This window comes from Balaenoptera acutorostrata, chromosome 3, assembly GCF_949987535.1.
Source record: "Balaenoptera acutorostrata chromosome 3, mBalAcu1.1, whole genome shotgun sequence".
NCBI classification, from domain to species: domain Eukaryota; kingdom Metazoa; phylum Chordata; class Mammalia; order Artiodactyla; family Balaenopteridae; genus Balaenoptera; species Balaenoptera acutorostrata.
In genome coordinates this window covers 181344215-181364822 of record NC_080066.1, presented here as the reverse complement: position 1 = coordinate 181364822, position 20608 = coordinate 181344215, and the positions used below count along the sequence as shown (strand labels likewise).

Below are 20608 nucleotides of genomic sequence, written 5' to 3'. Positions count from 1 at the left end.
GCTTAAGCCCACTAGACCCATGTGAGACTTCTGACCTCCACAACTGAAAAAGAGTTCTTGTTTTAAGCTACTAAGCTTGTGGAAGTTTGTTGAAGTGGCAATAGGAAACTAATCCAGAGGCCAAGGAGTCAGAGGTCAAGCTTGCCCTGCCCAGACCTCAGCCTGATTTCCAGGGGGGGACCCGTGGAGGCACCCCTGGGCCTGTCTCCATGTGGGGGAAGGCGGAGGCCGAGAAAACCCAGGAGGTCCTTGCCCCTCCTGGACCCATCCTCAGGGGAAACCCGTGGGGAAGCAGAGAAGGGTCAGGGGCTGAGCTGCAGGGGCTCTGATGCCAGCCCCGCCCCAGCTTGCCATGTGACCCCACAGGCCCCTTTCCAGGTCCCAGATGAGAGCTCATCCTTCCCTTTTCTCGCCTCCAGTTCTGCCTTCCATTCCACGCCCTGGGTGAGCCCAGCTCAACACAGCCCTGGACCAGAGGAGGCAGGAGGGGTGAGGCTCAGGCCCCCACCCAGGAGCTGGGGAGGTGCCGAGACCCAGGCTGGAAGGACTCCACAGACAGGCGGTGACCCCGGAGATCTGTCCCCTGGCCACTCCCCCTCCTGGCCCCCTCCTTCAGCACGTGCAAGATCCACTGTCATCTACAGGGAGCTCCTCATGTGTGGCCTCCTTGGCTTCCCATAGCTGCCCCCCGCCACGGGAGGGGTAAACAAGCCAGGGCCTGTCCAGTTCCCGCGGCCCAGGGACCTGCGCCTAGGCCAGGGCTGGTCAGAAGCAGCAGCAGAAGGCAGGACGCCCGTGAGAGGCCGTGTGGGGCTGTGAAGCTGGTGCTGGTCTGAACGGCCCCCAAATGGGGTGGCATCCGATGCTCGCCAGGAGCTCACAAGCAGGTCAGGCCGCAGAAACAGCTAACCAACCTTTATAAGTGAAAATAGGGACTTCGAGGGCTCGTGCGCCCCAGTGTTGATGTCTAGGATGGTCCGGATGCTCCTGACTTCACTGCTGGACAGATTCCCCTTGACGGCCAGGATGGCACTCAGGTGGCCTTTGCTGGCAAAGAGAGTATCCTATCAGTCCAGCCCGCCCGCCAACACCCCTGCTCACACCCCTGCCAGCTCCCCAGACTCTGGGCCAGAGCCACAGGGCGCTGCAGCCAACCCCCTGCCCACGAGCGGCACCCCCCACACACTCTCCTTTGCCCACTGAGCTCCAGCGGCACTGGCCACCGTGCGTCTCCAGAGTGCGCCAAGCTCCCGCCCAGCTGGGACCTTTGCGCTGGCTGTCCCTCCTGGAATGCTCTTCCCCACGCTCCTGAGCTCACCAGCTTCTTCTCACCCTTTAGCTCTCAGCTAAAACGTCACCTCCCCTGAGAGGCTTTCACACCTCTAAAGTCATCACCTCCTGTCATTCACAACCCTGGTTAAACAATCTTTAAAACTTGCCATTGTACTCCTTTGCCTGATTACCTCATCATTGCTAACCTTAAACAGACTGTAAGTAACATGAGGGAGAACGAAGACCTGGTCCGTTTTGTACTTCATTGCATTCTGGTACCTAAAACAGAGCCCAGTACCTAGTAGGAGACCACTCAATAACTGTTGGTGGGATGGGTGGATGGTTGGGTGGGTGGATAGATGGATGGACAGATCAGTGGATGAATGGATAGATGGATGGATAGGTGGAAGGGTGGATGAATAGGGGGGTGGATGGGTGGATGGATCAATGGATGGACAGATGAGTCGATGGGCAGGTGACCAGATGGACGGATATAAGATGGGGTAGCAGATGGGTAACTAGGTGCTGGTATGAGTGGGGAGATGGATGGCTGAGTGTGTAAGTGAGGGGATGGGTAGGTGAGTAGGTGGAGTGGATCAGCCAGTGGCTGCACTAGGCTATGCTGGGACCGTCCAACTCGTATCTCATAACTGGAACAGTCTGACAGTATCAGGGGACTCAGCCCATAGAATCAATCTCCCTGACTCACCAGATCCTCAGGCAGCCAGGGGCTAAGCCTCCACTCCGGAACAGGGGTACTAGGACCCAGGGCACAGGTCACGCCCCTGAGGGCCCCTAGGCTGAGTGGTGGACCCCAGCTTCACTACTGACTCGCCATGGCCTCCAGCAGGTCCCTGGTCTCTCTGATCCCCCTCTGAGGGACAGTTTCATAAAGGCTAAGAATGTGGGCTGTGGAGCCAGAACCCCTGGCTTTGTCGTCTTAGCTCTACCACTGACTAGCTGTGTTACCCCGGACACATTCCTTAAGCTCCCCAGGTCTCATCTGTAAACGGGGATGAAGAGTGTCAGCCTCACAGGGTGGCAGTAAGGACTGAGTGAACAGTCACTGTAAAGATCAGGGCAGGGCGGCCGGCACACAGCACTCAGCAAAGGGACTGCATCACGGTGGCCGGTACCTGAGCTCTACCCACCCTGGAGGGACTCATTCCGGCTCCACCAGGCCCTGACCACAGTCGGGTACATCAGGGCCATGCTGCCTGCCCCGGTCCTCTGGTGCCCCTGTTCTCACCTGAAGTCAGGGTACCAGGTGGCGTACGTGGCCACCTCGATCTTGATGGCACTGGGGTCTTGCAGGCGAATAATCTCCGCGAGCGTGGGAAGGGCACGATGCAGCCAGGTTGCCGGGGAGCCCTGCAGGCACAGGCCTGGTTGGAGGGAGGCTGTCCGTGCCCCGGAGGCCACCCAGGGGCCCAGAGAGGCTCAGGTCCGACCTGATTGGGTTTGGAGGGGCCCAGAGGGGCGGTCCTGGCCCATGAGGAGCTTGGAGCAGGAGGGCAGCCTATGGAAGCGGGAGCTGGGAGGGGCGGGCGGGGGCTTACGTTCTGAGCGCAGAAGTGCTGGATGAGCTCGGCGTTGGCCCGGATGTGCCCCGCCAGCTGCTGCTGCTTCTCTGCCGTGTTGAGGACCAGGCGCCGCTTGCTGAGGCGGATGATGTACTCCTTCACCAGGTGCAGGTGTACAACCTCCATGAGCTCCTGGGTGGGCGAGTGGGCAGGGTCACGTGAGCCAACAGACAGGGAACTCACCACCTCCCTCGAAGCTTCGAAGCCAGGGTCCAGGGAGAGGCGGATGCCAGAGCAGAGGAGCGCATCCGTGTGTGTGCGCGTGTGTGCATGCGTGTCCAGACCACCACCACCCACCCCCCCGGCTCCCGCCACCAGCTCAGCAACCCCTTACCTCCCGGAAACAGTCCTGCAGTTCAGAGAACTCGGGCAGCCTCTCGCCCACCACGGAGATAATTTCCTCCAGGGTCTGCGTGGGGGCCGCCCAGCGGGTCTGCGTGAACCTCTTGAACAGCGGCTGCGAAAGGAGAGAAGCAGGATGTCTGGCCACGCCCTGCAGAGGAAGGGCCAGCCGCAGAAACATGCACACACAGACACACACGGACACACGGGGCCCAGGACAGGGGCCGGGGATGCTAAGGACACCCAGGGAAGCCAGGGAGCGCTCGGGCCCTGCTCACAGGCAGGGACTGGAGGCGTGGTCTCCCTGCTGACAGGCAGGGACTGGAGGTGTGGTCTCCCTGCTGACAGGCAGGGACTGGAGGCGCGGTCTGCACACCCTTCTCAGAGGCCGACCAGCTGCCATCTGCCTGCCCTGAGGCCTTTTCCACTGGCCGCCCTCCTTAAATAAATAAATTCCTGCATAAACAAAGCCTTGTGCTTGGCTGGGCCTGTGAGGACCTGGCCAAGTCATCCAGGGTCACCGCCTGGCCACCCACAGCTGCTGGGCATTGAGGCCAGGGCGGGTTCCCATGGAGGGCAGGCAGGGAGTTCCTCCTCTTCCTTTCCTGGGACCCCTGCCTCATCCTCTGCTAAAGGCGCTAAAGGGTTTCCGTGGATTTCTCGGCCCACAGCAGACGTGGTGATGGCTGCCAAAGGCTCTAAGCATCGCAGCTGGCAGTTAGGCACGGGGACAGGGCGTGGGCAGGAGGGTCTGGGGGAGTCGCAGGAAAAGTACATGCAAACTTGAGGACTGGGTAGCGTCTAAGGGACGGGCACTGAAGCTTCCTGTCTGCACCCGAGGGCCCTGGGCGGCCCTCTGAGGTCAAGCCCCGGGCTGAAGCGCTGGGAGTGAGGCCAAGGGCCCGCCATGGCCCCATCACCTGGGCGCCACCAGCCTCGCTACAGCTGGCCTCACACCACGCCTTCCACATGCCAGCCCTTTGCTTCTGCCATCCTCCCTGCCCAGCCCCCTCCCTGGCCCTCCTCGCCCTCCCCCAGCACTAGACTCAGCATGTGACACGCGGCAGGAGGCGCCAGCTACCTTCAGGACCCCAAACAGGTTCTGGAGCAGGGTATCAACGCCATGACTCTTGAGCTCATTCAGGGGGCTCAGCAGGTGGCTCGGGAGGTCCTGTGGTATCTGCCACTTCTGGTCCACGAACATCCTGGAAGGACATGGGAGGCAGGGAGATCACACCAGTCCTGCCCAGAGAGCCCGTCAGCCTGAGGCAAATCTTCCTAAACCATTACTCTAGAACCCTCACTGGCTCCCCATTCCCCGTGGGCACAGGTCCAAGTCATCCCACCCATGCTGCCTAGGCAGGGCCCAGCCTTCCCACCCCCAGCACACACGTAACACCACATCCTCTTCTAACTGACGGCCTCTCCACAGCTCACTTTGCTCATCTGCTTAATGGACGTGATCACTGTACCTACCTAATAGGGTTGTCATAAGGATAAAATAAAATAAAGTAAATCAGTTGCACGAGTGCTTGACCCACCAGCACTAGATAAACGTTCACTGCTGCTGCCACCGCTGCCGCCACCACAGGCCCCGGCATTTCCTTACGGACCTGCTCGTTTTAATTCAACATCTCTGCTGAAGCTGCTCCTCCCGCCCCCCTCCCCCATCCCAGGCACCTCCCGGCCGCCTTCCAGCTACCCTCTCTCTCTCTCACAGGCAGGCAGCCCCAGTGATTCCTGCTCCCACAAACCCCGCCCAGTGCCCTCACCGGAAGGAGAGGCAGTTGTTGATGTTGGCGATGACATTGGCCCTGTAATTTCTCAGCTGTTTGCACCTCTCCAGAAATTCATCAAAGGCACGCTGGTAGCTGGTGAAACCCGAAAGGGAACATGCGGGGCCAGCACGAACACCGGGACAGGAGCAGCCCGCCTGGGTTTACATACGGGCTCCCCGCAGCACAGGGCGGGGCCCCTAGCCCCGATGGAACTTGTAACTGGCTTCACGTGCTCAGGCCAGTGGGGCCAGGGCCCCTGCACAGCTCCTGAAGAGGGTGTCCACCCCGCTCTGCTGCCTCCCTCCTTCCCCCAGGCCCCCTCTAGAGCTGGAAGACTGGAGGCGTGGGCCACGCAGGAGTCCTCAGAGGAGGGGGAGGGAGCCAGCCAAGAGAACTGTGAGGGTGCAGACTGGGGCGTCCCCTGATGGGGAGGCCAGTGTCTCAGTCCCTCATGGGGCGTCTTCTTTGCAGCTGGGGGCTGCTCTGCTGGGAGCTTTGCTGAGAGCAGGTGGTCAGATTGCCTGAGGCTCTGAGCACCCAGGGGGGTGGTACAGGGGGATGAGGACTCCTGCTCATAATGACAGACACCCTAGGGGGAGGGAGGGGGCACTGATCTAGCTTGGCTCCCCACCTGGGGCACGAGGGAGGGGCGGGGGCACTGAGAGGAGTGGCCGCAGGGACCCCTTCCTGTGCGCGCACGGGCCATCACCCACCTCTTGAGGAACGCAGCCAGCTCCACCAACAGCATGTGCTTTATCTGCGTGCCCAGGTCAAGGGTGATGCTCTCGGCCTTGGCCTGGCCCTGGGAGATGATCTGCAGGGGTGAGGTGAACTGAGCAGGAGCCCACCTGGCCTAGGGCTGGGGCGGGGCCGGGCGTGGGGGTTGGTGAGACATGGAAAAGGGGGGCTGTGCTCAGGGGCGAGCGTGTGTCTGCACGCGAGGACGTGGGCTCGGTACCCCGCACTGGCGCACTAGCGCGCGAGGGGCAGCCCGTGCTACCTGGATGACGTCGATGGCCAGCTCACTGTGGCAGCGGCCGTCCAGCCTCTGGGGGGCCACATCCTGGCTCCAGCGCTGCGACTCCAGCTCCAGGGCGCGGGCCATCAGCTCCTTCACGCTGTCCTTGGGGGAGGAGGGGCTGGTCAGGGGAGCGCGAAGCGAAGCCCACGTGGACGTGCCTGTCAGGCTCCCTGCCACGTCCTGTCTGCCCCGGCCCCCCCTCCGCTTCCTTCCCGCCCCTCCTTTGCCCCGGCTCTGGCGCTGGCGCTGGACTCACCACCTCATTGGAGAGGAACGTGGCCTCCAGCAGCCGGATCTGCTTGGGGGACAGGAGGCTCCCAAGCCTGACTCCTTGCAGCTCGCCGGCCAGCTTGGGGCTGTTGATGATGTCACTGTGGGCAGAGGGGGCTGGCATGAGGAAAACTCACGCCACCCCTCAGGCAAGAGCCCTCCTCCTCAGCCTCAGCCTCTAGCAGGCCCAGAACTCAGCTGCCTTCCCTCCACCGAATCCCATCCCTGCTTCCCCATCTCATGTGATGGGTCCTCCATTTGCTCAGTTTCATTCAGGCCCCAAACCATGGAATCATCGTGCCTCCTTTTACTCTCTCACCCCCATCTGCTCCTGCTCCAAAATACTGCCCCGAAACTGGTGAGCCTCAAGCTACCCCGCTAGAGGCACCCCACTGCCCAGCCACCACCCTCTCTCGCCTGGCTCGCTGCAGGGCTCCCCGCTTCTGCCCTCACCTCCAACAATCCCTCCTCCACCCAACAGGCAGTACCGCCTCTCAGGTCTGATCTCCCGGCTCTAAGGGCTCCCCGCTCTCACACAGATAGAATGCAACTCCTTACCCTCTGCCTCCTTCTCACCCGTCCCCCGCCACACTCCAGCTCTGCTGGCCTTGGGCATCCACTAGCCCTGTGGCCCCTTCCCCCCCCAGCCGGGTCTGCTGCCCCCAGAGGTGGGCCAGTCCAAGCAGGAAGGCTGTTCCCGCACCACCCTGAACTGCTCTGTGGAGGCAGATCCACCCATCCCCGTGGCACCTCTGTTGGGTCCCAGAGCCCCCTGGGGACTGCCCAGCCCTGGCACTTCCTCAGGGACCTTGGTCTGCCTGGAGGCTCAAGAATGGCCCTCTCTGCCCCTCCCCCAGCCTGGATGCACTGTGTCCCTTTGCTCCCCGCACTTCTGGCCACACAGGCCTCCACAGAGCCACCCTGGACTCCCCCCTCGGGGCTCCATGCCCGGCTGGCCTCAGTTTCCTGCTGCAGTGACCCCAGTGGGTCCCAGGCTAAAATCCCCTGGGGTCACTGGGACAGGAAGGCTGAGGGTGAGAGGTGCGAGTGCCTGGCATTTCCTGGTGAGTCAGGACAAGCAAGAAGGAACAGGTTCAGAGCCGCCCTGACCCTCCCGTAACCCCTGCCCTGTGCCAATTTCCCTATGCCCTGCCAACTCCTCACCCACCACTCCCCCCCGGCCCTTCCTCCGGCCCCCGCGGGAGGCTGACCCACCAGCACCAACCGAGACCACTGGCCACCCAGATGTGTCCCCGAGATGCTCGGACATCACTCACACGGGCTACACCTCCAGGCTTTCTGTGGGCTTTACACTAGGTGCCGGGGCCAGTCCCTATAGGAACCCCTGGCCTCTCGTGCCCTGGTCACTTCCACGCTGCAGTATAAGTTTCTCCCACCCAGCTTGTGTGAACGACCAGCATGCCCAGAGATCCAGAGGTCTGGGGAAATGAGGGGATGCCTGAGGCGGTACCTAGCTGGTAACCAGGTATCCTCCACTGGCAGAGCGAGCCTCCCAAACTGAGGAGCTCCAGGCCTCGGTGGCCAGAACCCAGCTCTGCGTGGCCTCACTGAATGACTCTGCACAATGGGGATCTTTCCAGCAGGCCCAGCGGCCCCACCCTGCCCCTGCTCCCTGTCCTGCCTGGGGGTGCCCCCAAGGGCCTGCTGGATAATCCAAACACTGACGAGCTCCACACTGCTCCCAGAATGCTTCACAGCTCAGCCTCAGGCCCTGGAAGATGACTCCCTTTGCCGGGAACACCACGCTCCCTCTGCCTTCTTACTGGCCTGTCCTCCTCTTTCCTCCCCTGCCTGACTGCCTGACTTCTATTAGACTGTGAGCTGCCCCAGAGCAGCAAACTCCTGTGGCAGGCAGAAGTCTGCGCCACCTCTTCCGAGCTGGCTTTCCGAGCTGGCTTCCCGGGCTGACCCAGGCGAGGTCAGGGCCCCCTCCTCCGGGCTCCCCTGCCACACCCCTTCTTGCTCTGGATGGGCGCTGCTTCATGCCCTCCCCAGACTGGGAACTCATGAATGAATGATGAAGTCCCTGCCATTCTCTGTGCCTCAGTTTCCCCAACTGTGAAATGGGGCCGAGGCCCAAGAGACTAAGGACTCCAAGGGCAAAGTAGACCCAGCCCAGGCCCTGCCCCCTTGAGTCCAAGCCCATCTGTGCCGTTCTCCCACCTGGGACTCCCTGCACGCGGTGACAGCCCCTGCAGAGCGGCCTCCCTGCCCCTGGGGCCCCGCCCAGCACCCGGGCGCCCGGCCGCCCAGCCGCTCACTTGGGGTAGAGGTTCTGCACCCAGAGCAGCAGCACGTAGGTGTCGCGTTCGCTCAGCTCGAACTGCGCCAAGTCCGCCAGGTGCGCCGCGAAGTGCTCGTGGTAGCTCTGGGCGTAGGCCGCCACCACGGCGAACTCGGCGGGGAACAGCGGCTTCAGCCGCTCCACCACGGCCTCCAGGTCCTCCTTCATGGTGCGGCCCATGTGCAGGAAGGCGCGCTCGGCCTCCGTGCGGCCCTCGGCAGCCGTGGCCGGCCGCTGGCCCAGGCGCTCCTCGGCCGCCTGCGCCACGCCGCGCCGCCACAGCTGCAGCCAGCGCCGGGGCCGCGTGGCCGCCAGCGCCGAGGGCGCGGGCCCCGCCGCCGCCCCCCGCCGCCGCCGCCGCCGCGCGGTCCTCGCGCTCCTGCTCGGCCAGCACGGCCAGCGCCTGGCGCAGCCGCTCCGGCGCCGCCTCCAGCGGCCGGCGCAGCAGGCCGAGCACCTGGTCGCGCAGCAGCACGTACAGCGCCTCCACCTTGCTCTGGCGCCGCAGCAGCTCCTCGTCGCTCATGCCGCCCGCCGCCGCCGCCGCCTGCAGCTCCCGCTCCAGCGCCAGCAGCGGCCCCGCCGCCTCCAGCCGCCCGTGCTCCAGGTCGGCCTTGAGCTCCTCCACTGCGGCCAGGACCCGACGTTAGCGCGGCCCGGGGCTCCGACACCCACCAGTCGCCTCCCGTGGGCCGAGACCTCAGAAGGTGAGGTGAGGCGCCCGAGGAGGCGAGTCGACGTCCCAGACAAGCCCGAGGACCCCTCCGCCCGCTCCCAGCCCCTGAGATCGGGGCGCGCAGGGGAAAGGCGGCAAGGGAGACACCTCCGCGCCCACCTTCCCCGCCCTCTCTGTCCTGGCTGAGTGGGGCATCCACTCCAGTGAGCCCCCATCCTGCCCAGACCCTGCCCGGCTGGGACCTGGGGCCCCTGCCTACCTGTGGGCGGCCGGCCAGCCGGCCGGGGCCGGGGCTCAGAGTCGCCCTCTGTCTCTGCTGAGCTGGGCTGACTCTTCTTCTTCCTCCCTTTGGTGAAGACGCTAAACATGTTGGCCAGGCCTTTGGACTTCTTCTTCTTCTTCTTCTTCTTCGCAGCCTCTTCTCCATCCCTGTCTGGGGCTTCCTCGGCCTCCAGGGGTGGCACCAGGTCCTCGGAGGAGGCCTCCGACATGGAGGCTTCTGACTCCGCCTCCGAGGCGAAGGGCAACTTCTGGGGGCTTCCGGGGAAGTCAAGGGCCCCTGGCGCAGGCTGCTGGCCCGGAAAGCCTTGGAAGGTCGTCTTCAGCATCACGCCGGCTCAGGCCTGCGGGTTGGCAAGGGGAGGGAATGAAAGGGTCAGCGGTCACCAGGGGATGGGCCTGGCTCCCGGCTCCCCGGCCCAGGTACACAGCCAGGTTGATGTGTTTTCACCCGTATGACCACCAGACTCTGGCCTTCTCCTGGCCCAGATGGGCACCAACAACTCAACTCTCTCCCTGGACACCAGTTCCTCAGTACCCACCGCCCCTCCGAGAACTGCCGAGGCAGGGAGGAAGCTGGGGTTGGGAGGCATTCCAGACGGAAGGGGGCCCTCACTTCATTTTGGCAAATCCTTCCTTGACAGCCCACCCTCTGGGCAGGGAGAAGGGACTGCGGGGCATGAGAAACACCCCGGATCCCACGAGACCCTGGGGGAGCAGGCAGAGCACGGGCCGCTGTCCCATGGCACAGAGCGAGAACCAAGGTCCAGAAAAGTCACAGAGCACGAGAGGCTGGGCCGAGGCGGGAATCCAGCCCCAGCCCCGTCCTCCATTTTGCCTGTTCTTCTCTTGACTCGTGCAGCTTTGGGGTCACAGAGGAACGCTCTGAGCAGAAACACGGCTGCTCCGGCTGGGACCACAAGGTAGGCAGGGCCTGACCCCCATCATGACCTTGGGGCTCAAGTCTACAGAAACCATAGTGCCCCCTCAAACTTCAGGGGGTCTTTCCCATGTCAGTAGGGACAAGGGCCCCAATGAGGCACAGGGCTGTCTGAGGTCACACGGCAACTCAGACTGGAAACCCAAGCTTCCCGGCTCCATGCACCCTGCCTGCTCCCAAATGGGGTGACATCATCATCACAAAAGCGTCCACCTTCTGGGCGCTTCCTGAGTGCCCATCCCGTCACTTCCGCACTCCCTTCCAAGAGGCGTGTTATTTTCCTCATCTCACACAACTAGCTCAGAGAGGCTTAAAATGCCCCAATGGTCAACAGCTTGGGCTTGGAACTCAGATCACCTTGCTCCGGGCACCCCTGCCTCGTGGCCCCCAACACCTCGCGAGCTGCATTCAGAGGGGCAACACCCTCCCCAGCGCCTTGACCATTGTGGGCTGGTGGAGGGGAACACGGCTGACCCCAAAGGAGGGAGCGGGGCAGGGCTGGGCCTCCCTGGTAACTGGGGTGACCCATAACCACAGTGCCTGCCCCACCACCCAAGAGTAAACACACCAAGTCGTCGTGACTCATACAAAACAATGACTTTCAGTTCGCCCCTGCAACGGGCCTGCAAGGCAGCTGGGGTGATCCAATCATCCAGGGAGAGAAATTGAGGCAGCAGGAGGCGGGGTGGGATTAGGCCTGTCAGACTTTCTACAACCCCTACTGCCTCCCCATTGGCCCAGCCTCCTCTCGCATCCGCCCAGGGACTCGTCCCACACCCCCGAGCTTGACCAGAGCCACTCAGTGGCCAGGAAGCCGGGCTTTCTCCCACTCCCACTGGTTTCACCAGGTGCCTGGGCAGAGTCCTACACTGCTGGCTCTCCGCTGCGTCCCCTGTGCCATTTGGCCTGAGAGTTCCACTCCAGAAGCAAGCAGGGGGTACTCTGGGGAGCCCCAAAGCCAGGGTCCCCAGGTGCAAGGCCACTGGGCATTTCCGCCCTGCCGACCCCTTGCCCCAGCTTCCCTCCCAATCCATCCCATTTTCATGCCAGGCACCCACAGGAGCTGGTCTGGCCGGCTGGCTGGGGCTGCTCAGCGCCACCCTGGGCCCCCAGGCCCCACCTCTGCCCCCCGCTGGGGTGAGGGAGAGGGCCATCTGACCCGCTGGCCTCCCTTCTGCCCTCACTGCCCCCCACCTCCTCCGTCCCCACACGTGCTAGGCTCTACCCAACCTCCAGACCTGGCTCCTGCAGGTCCCCGCATGGCATCGCTGCCTCCTCGCCTCTGTGGCACAAACTCTCCTCACCCTTCAGGGTCCTGCAGCAGCCCCCTTGGCCCACGTCCCAGGCCTTGACTCTGAGGCAGCTGGTGCAGTAGAAAGAGAACAACTGTGGGCTTAGCTGTACCACCCACTAGGGTGTGGACCAGACTCCACCCTTCCTTCATAGGCCTTAGTCTCCCCATCTGGGAAATGGGGATGAGGACCCCACCTCATAGTGCTGCTGAAAGGATGTGAGGAAACCACTCAGACACATGCTGGCCCCTAGCCAGGCCTCAGTAAGGGTCTGCGTCATGTGTCCCAGTGTCTGTCAGGCTAACCCTGGCGCCCGGATACAGCAGAAGAGGGCAGGAGAGGGATCCTTTAAGGCCGGGCTCGCAGCTGGGCACACTGAGACAGGAAGGGGAGTGCTCCGAGTCATACCCTGTGGCCACAGCCTGTGGCCCAACAGTGGCACCCCTCAGGTCCTCCCAGCCCCCCCAGCTTCTCCTCAGGCACACACTGCTTCCCGGGTCCTCACTTCCTCACTCCTTCCCGGGTCAGGGCTGAGGTCCACCCAAGCCTCCCTGGCCCCTGTGCCTAGCTCCTCTGTGCCTATAAGTCCCGCTTCCTACCGCAAAAGGAAGGGACACCCGGCACCTTTCCCCAGAGCCCCTCCCTGATGCTTTTTGCAGGACGCAGTCCTCTGCTGGGAGCATCTAACCCGGACCCTCTGCACCCTGACGCAGCAGCTCAGGCCGGGGGCCTCAGTTTCCCTAGAAGAGGGGCTGCCAGAGACCTGCACTCCGTCCCGCCCCCTTGGTCCCCTCCGTCGCTCCGGCCGCTGCTCCCTCGCGGGATCGGGCCGGAGACTCGGGGTCAGGGCGGGCGGGCAGCGGCGCGGAGAGGTTGGGGACGGACGCACCGCGGACGGAGGTCACTTACTGTGTCCGGGCCGGGCCGCCGCTGTCTGGGCAGAGCCGGGCGCCGCCTGAAATAGACGCAGACTCCGCCCCCGCCCGCCCCGCCCGTCCCGCCCGCCGCCTCCGCGGAAAACCCGCGGGCGAAGGCCAACGCAGAGCGTGGCGGGGGCTGCCTGTGTCCCGTGTCCGGTGTCGCGCCCCCCCCCAGGCGGTGCGGGGCCTGCCTAGCAGGGGAGCGGGGGAAGGGGTCACGACCTCCCACCAGCCCGGGCGGGGTGACTGGGCTGGCCAAGCGTCGCCAGGCTGTGTCGGGCGCGGGACCGGCACCCCGGGCGGACGGAGTGGGTCTGGCGCTGACCCGTTGTCCGACGACGGCTTCCGATTGGCTGGCTGGGAGGGGCCCCCGCGCTCAGGACCACTTTCGCGCGTCACAGAGCCAGCACCCACCCCAGCTGAGCCCAACTGTGGGGAGTCCCCTTCCCCCCGCGGCGTGCGGGGGACGGTCCCACCTGACTCCCTCGGAGGCTGGCCGCGCGGAGAATCACCCCCTCTGGAGAGAGAGTTCCCGCTCTGGGTATCACTGTGGCCGCAGAGAGCCATGGGAGGGGGCCTTCGTGGAGGAGCCTCCCTAAGGGATCGGGGGTTGGTCAGCCATGGACAAAGCACCTGTGCTGGTGCCTTGCATACGCTGTCACCATCGAGTCTTGCTTAAAACGGGGAAATGGCTCACAAAAGTGAGTGACTTGCCCGAGGGCACGCAGGCAGTAAACGGTGGTCGGAACCCACACCCAGGCCTGTAGGACTCCCACTGAAGCACTTTCCCTTTCTGGGACCGGCGCTGGGCCAGGACAGGCTCCTAAAGGCACCAGATGGGGACCCCGACAGCTCAGGCTTGAGTCTCACTCAGCCCAGCTTTGTCCGCACTCAGCGTGGCCTTGAGCAGGTCACATCCCTTTCTGGGCCTCAGTTTCCCTATCTAAGCCCTGTTTCTCTGTCAAGGGGCCGGAGGGGTGCTGGTGAAGAGGACCCCTTCCCTGTTTCACATCTTAGGAATTCCTGCCCTCTGGAAAGGACCCTGTGGCTCAGGAATTTCCCGCCTGGGCACCAGCTTCCTTTTTGCTTCTTAATAGAGCCTCTGCTCCTCCCTCCCTTTTGTTTGCCACCCCTCCCCCTCCCCGCTTGTTCCCTGCTCCCCCTGGGAACTGGGCACAGACCTCTGCAGCCTGGGAGGCATGGCCAAGTGGGCAAGGCAGGGGGGAGGTGGGGGTGCCCCTTGGAACTGAGAACTTCCTCTTCCTCCTTGGGAATGGTGGCCAAGGGCCAGTTTTGGGCTTGGACATCGATCCTGTCCCTGGGGGTGGGGGGGGGGGAAGGGGCGGCTGCAGTAAGAAGGGCTCCACCCCTTCTCTCCCTGTAGCCTCAGGGGTGACATTTTTCAGATCTGAACCAACAGTCACAGTGCCCCTTGACAGGGAGGGTCATCCCAGCGGCTCCCAGTGCATAGATGGGGAGACTAGAGGCCAGAACCCCCCTCCCCCCAAGTTCATCCAGCCAGACAGGGTGACAAGGACAAGAACCAAGGGGTCCTGGCCCAGTGCCTCCGTGGCTGCCTGCTGTGGCCTCATTGCGCAATCCCCACGCCTTCCCGCCAGGCTTCTTCTTCTAACCCCAAACAGATTGGGAAATCGCTGGAGAATCCAAAGTGCTCTGGGTAACGGGGGGAGGGGACAGTGTCAGGCTCAAAGACGCCACCATCCCCTCAGAGCTCCAGACCCTGGTCTTCAGGAACAGGAAGGATGCTTCACCGGGCAGATGCTGGGCAGCCGCCCTCATCCCCAGCTGCCAGGACACTTGCGCGCCCTCTCCATGGCCTCACCGAGCTCCAGGCTGCGGCCAGGGGGTGGGAAAAGCTGCCCTCCCCTCCTGTGGCTGCGCCAGGCACTTCCCCTTTCCCTGAGTTCAGGCATGAGGGTCAAGCATCACATACACGAAACCCCCAACTCAAGGGGAATCCTCTGAAAATAGGGCTGCATAGAGGGCCAAGGGGTGTGACTGCCAGTGGGGCCCATAGGGCAGGAGCTATTCTAACCCCCTCTTGACAGATGAGGAAACTGTCCCCAGAGCAGACACTTCCAGAAGGAGCCAAAGGCCAGCCAAGAATTCCACCCTCAGCAGGAAATGAGCATCAGATGCTGGTTGAGAGTGTCCCTGGCCAGCTGCTCTCCCATCCCCCACCTCCCCAGGGGATGGGCGGGGGGCTGCAGGCCAGTTCCACCTGGCAGGGAGGGCAGCACGCAGGAGCAGACTGGCAGTAGACCCTCCAGGCCAGCCCGGAAGTCAAGTGCACCAGCACCTGGCCAGGAGCTGTAGTCAGCTCCTTGCATGCAACCCAGGGCTTAGGAGGCCCAGGACACGTGCCTTCCCTCTGCTTGGAAATGACAGATGACTTTTTTTTTTAATTGTGGTAAAATACACATAACCAAACGTACCATTTTGACCATTTTAAATATATAGTTCAGTGGCATGATGTTATACATTGTTATGCAACCGTCACCACCATCCATCGCCAGAATTTTTTCACTTTGCAAAACTGAAGCTCCATACTCATTAAACACTAACTCTCCCTCCTCACCTTCCCACTAGCCTGGCACCCACCATTCTACTTTCCATCTCTATAAACTTGACGATTCTAAGTAGCTCATATAAGTGGAATCAAAGGGATGGTAATTGTCCTTTTGTAACTGGCTTATGTAACTTCGCATCATGTCATCAAGGTTCATCCATGTTGTGGCATGTGTCAGAATGTCCTTCCTTTTTAAGCTTGAATAATGTTTCATTGTTTATCTTTTCATCTGTCCATGGACCCTTGGGTTGCTGCCGCCTTTTGGCTGTTGTGAGTAATGCTGCTGTGAGCAGGGGAACTCAACTCTCTCTCCCAGACCCTGCTTCCAGTTCTTTTGGGTAGACAGCTGACATTTGTCGACAGGTGCCAAGCTCTGTTCTAAGTGCTTCGCATGTACTAACTGATTTCATCAGACAATCTTATGAAATGGGTACTCCTTAATTATCCCCTTTTCACAGATGAGGAAATTGAGGCACAGATAGTTCCAGTCACGTGGTAGTCAGCGGTGGAGCTGGAAGCCACACACTAAGCCTTGTGCTATGTTACTTATCCCCTAATGTTGATCAACTGAAATACAGCTTGATGCATTTAAGTCAGACACAAGGAAGGACTGACTGCTGGGCTAGGAAGCTTCAATGCAGAAATGGGAGCTTTTGCTGCCCTCCACTCCTTTTTCATCTTTGGAAAAAAAAAAAAAAAAAGATTTCCCAATCTCTTTCACGATCTTGTCCAGTCAATTAACTGAGTGTTCACCCTCACCCTGTGGGGCAGCAGGAGGGGCTGACCCAGTCCTGGCAGCCCAGCCAGAGGATAATGCAGGCGGTATGTGTTTAACGTCCTCCCTCTATTCCCCCTCCCGAAGTTCCCCGGAAGAGGGGGAGTGGAAGGCAGAAGGGAGCCCATTCTGGCACAGGGCTCAGCAGGTGCAAAAGCCAGCTGGGGGATGGGACTGGGACCAAGGGGCACCGGGAGGGCCTGGCTGGCAGGGCGGTGCTGACCGCGGGTGGGCTCCTCCTCACGGCCCTGCCAACTTCCCTCTGTGAGATGACTTGCACTTCCCACTGCCCCAACCCTGGCTCTCACGGCGCTGCTTCTCCCTTCACTTCTCAGGCGGTCACCTGACCTGGGACCCTTCCTGGAGCCTCTTGTTTCCTGGGGATGTCCCACTCACTAAGAGCACTGGGCAGAGCCATCGGATCCTCTGTTGACAGGTGAGGAAACTGAGTCTTGGAGTGGTAAGTGAATGCAGAAGCTGAGGCCTTCAGGCTGGGATCTCTGCTGCCACCCAGCCTTCCCCAAAGGGGAAGTCACTTGCTCAGGGTCATTGGCAGCTGCACCTGACCTCGGCCAGAGTCTCCTGACCCCCCTGAGGACCATGGAATGGCCAGGACAGCTGAGCAGGCACCAGCCTCCTAGGCCAGCCCCTCCCAGGAGGGCACGCATCAGAGCAGGCGTACCCCGACAGGCAGTGTCCCCCAACCCCCAGGCAGCCGTCTACTTGTTAATAGCCCCTCCCTTCCTCCCAGGAGGAAGTCAGACCCCACACTCCTTTCTGTGTTTGGCAGATGGGGAAAATGAGGCCTGAGGAGAAATGGCTTCCACTGGTGCTCAATGAGCCTGGCCCACTTCCCGTGCTGGAGGTGGGACCACTCGGGAGAGAGCAGGGCCCACTGGGCAGCAGGACCCTAATCCCAGTGTCCTTCTAAGGAGTGTAATGCAGGAGGGCTCCCTGGAGGGATCCCATCAGGGAATCTCCATGCCAGTCCCAGTGGCCTGGCCTCTTTCCTAAATGGGCCTGGCTTTTCACAATGGCTTTCGGTGGTGATGCAAGATGGCCAACTTCAGCTCCTAGCCCTTCAGACCCGGGGCTGCCCTGGTCCAGCAACCTGCGGGCCCTTCTCCCAGACGGCATCATTTCCAGGAAAACAGCCTTACTCCACATAAAGTCCCACCCAGTGACAGAGGCAGGTCACGTGGCAGGAGCTCTGGTGGGAAGCCCAGTGCTGTGCAGAGCCGGCCAAGGCTGAAGGGGAGGGGGGGAGCCTGCCCCAAACCACCACGGGGCCTACCAGTTCCTCAAGTCCGGGTGTTGGAACGCCTCCTCATCCGACACTAGGGAGCTCTGCCCTTCTAGACTTTGGAGAAGGAAGGCACGATGGTGGGGCTCGGGCATGGGGCCACTTGGACCCTGGGGCACTCCACCACTTACATCTGTGTTTTTTGTTTTTGTTTTTTGGCCACGCCTCGGCTCGTGGGATCTTAGTTCCCCACCCAGGGATGGAACCCCGGCCCTTGGCAGTGAAACCACTGGACCACCAGGGAATTCCCACATCTGTGTTTTTAGGCGCGTTGCTTCACCCTTTGGGACCTCCCAATCCCTTCTGGAAATGGAGCAGACACTTGCTCAGGGGGTTGCCAGGGAAGGCTCCAAGGAGAGAGTGCATATAAATAACAACAACTGCTACTCGGAGGGAGTGCAAACCCCAGGCCAGGCCCTTATCCAGCACATCAGCATTTTCTTCTGTAATGCTCCCAATTTTACACCAGGAGCTAGAGCCCAGAGAGGTGGAGTAACTGCCCAAAGTCACACAGCTAGGAAGGTGCAGAGCTGGGATCCCAGCCCAGAGAGGTCTGAATCCAGAGGCTAATTCTTTTTCTTTTAATTGAAGTACAGTTGATTTACAATATTATATTAGTTTTAGGTGTACAACATGGTGATTTGATATTTTTCTAGATTATACTCCATTTAAAGTTATTATAAAATAAGAGGTTAATTCTTAACCCCTGCACCGAATCCTTAGGAAGGAGGAAAGTCATAAATCACCGTGCAGAGCCAGCACAGAGTGTGCCCCAGAAACAGCGGGACTTTTCACAACATTCCTCTTTCCCACATATTAAGAGTCCAATACTTGGGGATCCTATCAATCTAAGAGCGTTAGGTTCTCTACCGTCTGCTTTCACAGGGCTCAGGAAAGACTGCCGCCCCCCCCAACACAACTCCCTCCAACAAAAGCAGGTGCTTCACCAATGCCTGAAATGTCACTACCCCATGGATGTTCCGTGTATACAGCCCACTATCCGTGTATATATCCATGTGTATAGCCACATATATTGCTTCTTACAAGCTCAAGGGTCCTATAAGGAACCCTCATTGTTTCTGGGGAAGGACACAGGGAGATGGGAATAAGGAGACGTTCACTGTATATCCTTTTTGTACCTTTTTAATTTTGAACTATGTGAATGTATCACTAAAACATTAAGGTCAAAAATGAAAACATTTAACAAATGCATTTTATTATTTTCATTTTTTAAAACATTCATTTATTTATTAAACATTCGGTTGCACCAGGTCGGGTCTTTGTTGTGGCACGCGGGATCTTTAGTTGCGACATGTGGACTCAGTTGCAGCATGCCTGTGGGATCTAGTTCCCTGACCAGGGATTGAACCCGGGCCCCCTGCATTGGGAGCGCAGAGTCTTAGCCACTGGACCATCAGGGAAGTCCCAACAAATGCATTTTAAAAGCTACTAATGAGCGGGTGGGTGTATGTGCACCCAGAGGATGGGAATCCCTGGGAGGATGAAGGGTTTTGTAATGAGCCCATGGGTCCCAGGAGAGGAGTGGACCCAGAGGTGGGTGTGACCTGTCCAAGTATCAGTCCGCTCCAAGCATTTCACTAGAGCAGGGGCCCAGGGCGGCTGCCCCGAGTCCCTGGAGGCGCTTAGCCACGGGGGTGTGACGGTTCCCAGCAACTCCGCCAAAAAGGGCCCTGCGCCCTTTTTGGCCCTGTCACCCAGCGGGCCCTGATTCCCCCAGACCTGGAGCTCTGTGGCTCAGCCCTCGTCAGCAGCCCCCTCCGATCGTCTGATTGCAGTGCCTGGCACAGGCCCACTGCCCAGTGCGCTGCACCGACTGGCTGGGGAAGGACCGTCCCATCTCCTCCCTCTGGGCCGAGGATGGACAGTGGCAGACACTGACCTTGGTGGGAGGGGCCTCTGACCTGCTGGAGTTGCCTGAGGGACTCGGAGGGAGCAAAGGAAGGGAGGGGACGGAGAGCGGCCCTGGGGACCCCGCAGCCTCCTCTCCCCGCCAGGGCAGTGCTGCGGGGCCCCGCCAGGACCACATCCTAGCCGCTGAGGGTGCTGCCCCTGTGTCTAGGGGCCCCACGAGGTCCAGGGCCTGGAAGGAAGGGGCCGGGGTCACCAGGCAAGGAAGGAAGAGGGAGAGGCCGTGCGGGCACGGAGGTGACACGATGACGGCCCCTCGCAGCAAGCCCTTGGTGCCGGGTCTCTGTGGCCGGTGTCATCTACCCCTGAGTTCCCTCATTTGCTGGGTGCTCCCTCCCACGTCGCAAATAAGGAGACCGAGCCTCAGAGGGGAAACGGCCCAGGTCACCAGCTGTGGGAGGGCAGCGCTGAGACCTGAACACGCTCAAGCATGGGCGAAGGGCCACAGAGGGCACAAGCCCAGGTGGAGCTAGGGTGGACACCCAGGTCCCTCCTGTCACCCCAGGCTATCCTTGGGTAATCAGGCTAGGTTCATCCTGTCCTCGGACCCGAGCACCCTGCCTTGGGCAGGCGGCCCCCGCACCCTTTCACTGCCCTCCAGCCTCATCAAGGACCCACAGGCTCAGGGCCAGAGACCAGAGGTGACCCTCAGTCCACGAAGGAGCCCCAGGAAACATGGGCACTGGGGGAAGCCAAGCTGAGCCGAAGCGGGAAGAGTAGGGGGCCATGCGGGGGGAGGGAGTGGCCAGGCAGAGGTGCGACCAGGGGTCAGAGGTGGGGTCCAGGACCCGAGCTCTAGGGGCAAACAGGATGTCCTGCTGCACAGGGGAACACAGACACCGGGCAAGGCCCCCCCCCATCCCCGGGCACTGACAGGGGCTGGCACATTCCAGGAATGCACACACATGTGAACACACACACACACATGCACACACGCACACACGTTTCCTTATCAGCCAGACAACATGGTTCACAAGTCCGGAAGCAGCTCTGAGAACCAGCCCCCTCCCCCCGTGCTTGGCCTGGACAACAGGATGGCCAAGGAAGCACTCTGGCTCTTCACAAGGCCTCATGGGACCTGGTGGGCAGGGGGCTCCTGAGCACAGCCCCCAAGCCCGGGGCAGAACAGCCAAGGGCCAGAGCCCTGGACCTGAGCCAGCCCTGGGTCCCCTGGCCGCAGCCCTCCCTCCAGTCCGCAGCCTCCCTGGCTGCACCCTCATAGAAGCTGCTGTCTGGCTTCCTGCTCACCCCAACTTGGCCTTGGGAGGCTGACCCCAGCCCCCAGACTCTGCTGGGCTCACAGGAACATCCACAGGGCACACATACCCACCCG

At 61.3% G+C, this 20608-nt stretch overlaps 1 protein-coding gene across 1 annotated transcript; it reads right to left on the bottom strand.

Moving 5' to 3' along the window:
* Nucleotides 1–293: 293 nt before the first annotated feature.
* Nucleotides 294–12724, bottom strand: TNFAIP2 (TNF alpha induced protein 2). Its single transcript, XM_057544497.1, is given in 13 exon segments — nucleotides 294–1047; nucleotides 2522–2643; nucleotides 2832–2987; nucleotides 3190–3312; nucleotides 4279–4402; nucleotides 4970–5068; nucleotides 5689–5789; nucleotides 5976–6098; nucleotides 6253–6367; nucleotides 8549–8928; nucleotides 8930–9198; nucleotides 9507–9870; nucleotides 12668–12724. Coding segments are annotated over 12 exon segments (2103 nt in total). The 5' UTR covers nucleotides 9856–9870; nucleotides 12668–12724; the 3' UTR covers nucleotides 294–905.
* Between the last annotated feature and the right edge of the window lie 7884 nt (nucleotides 12725–20608).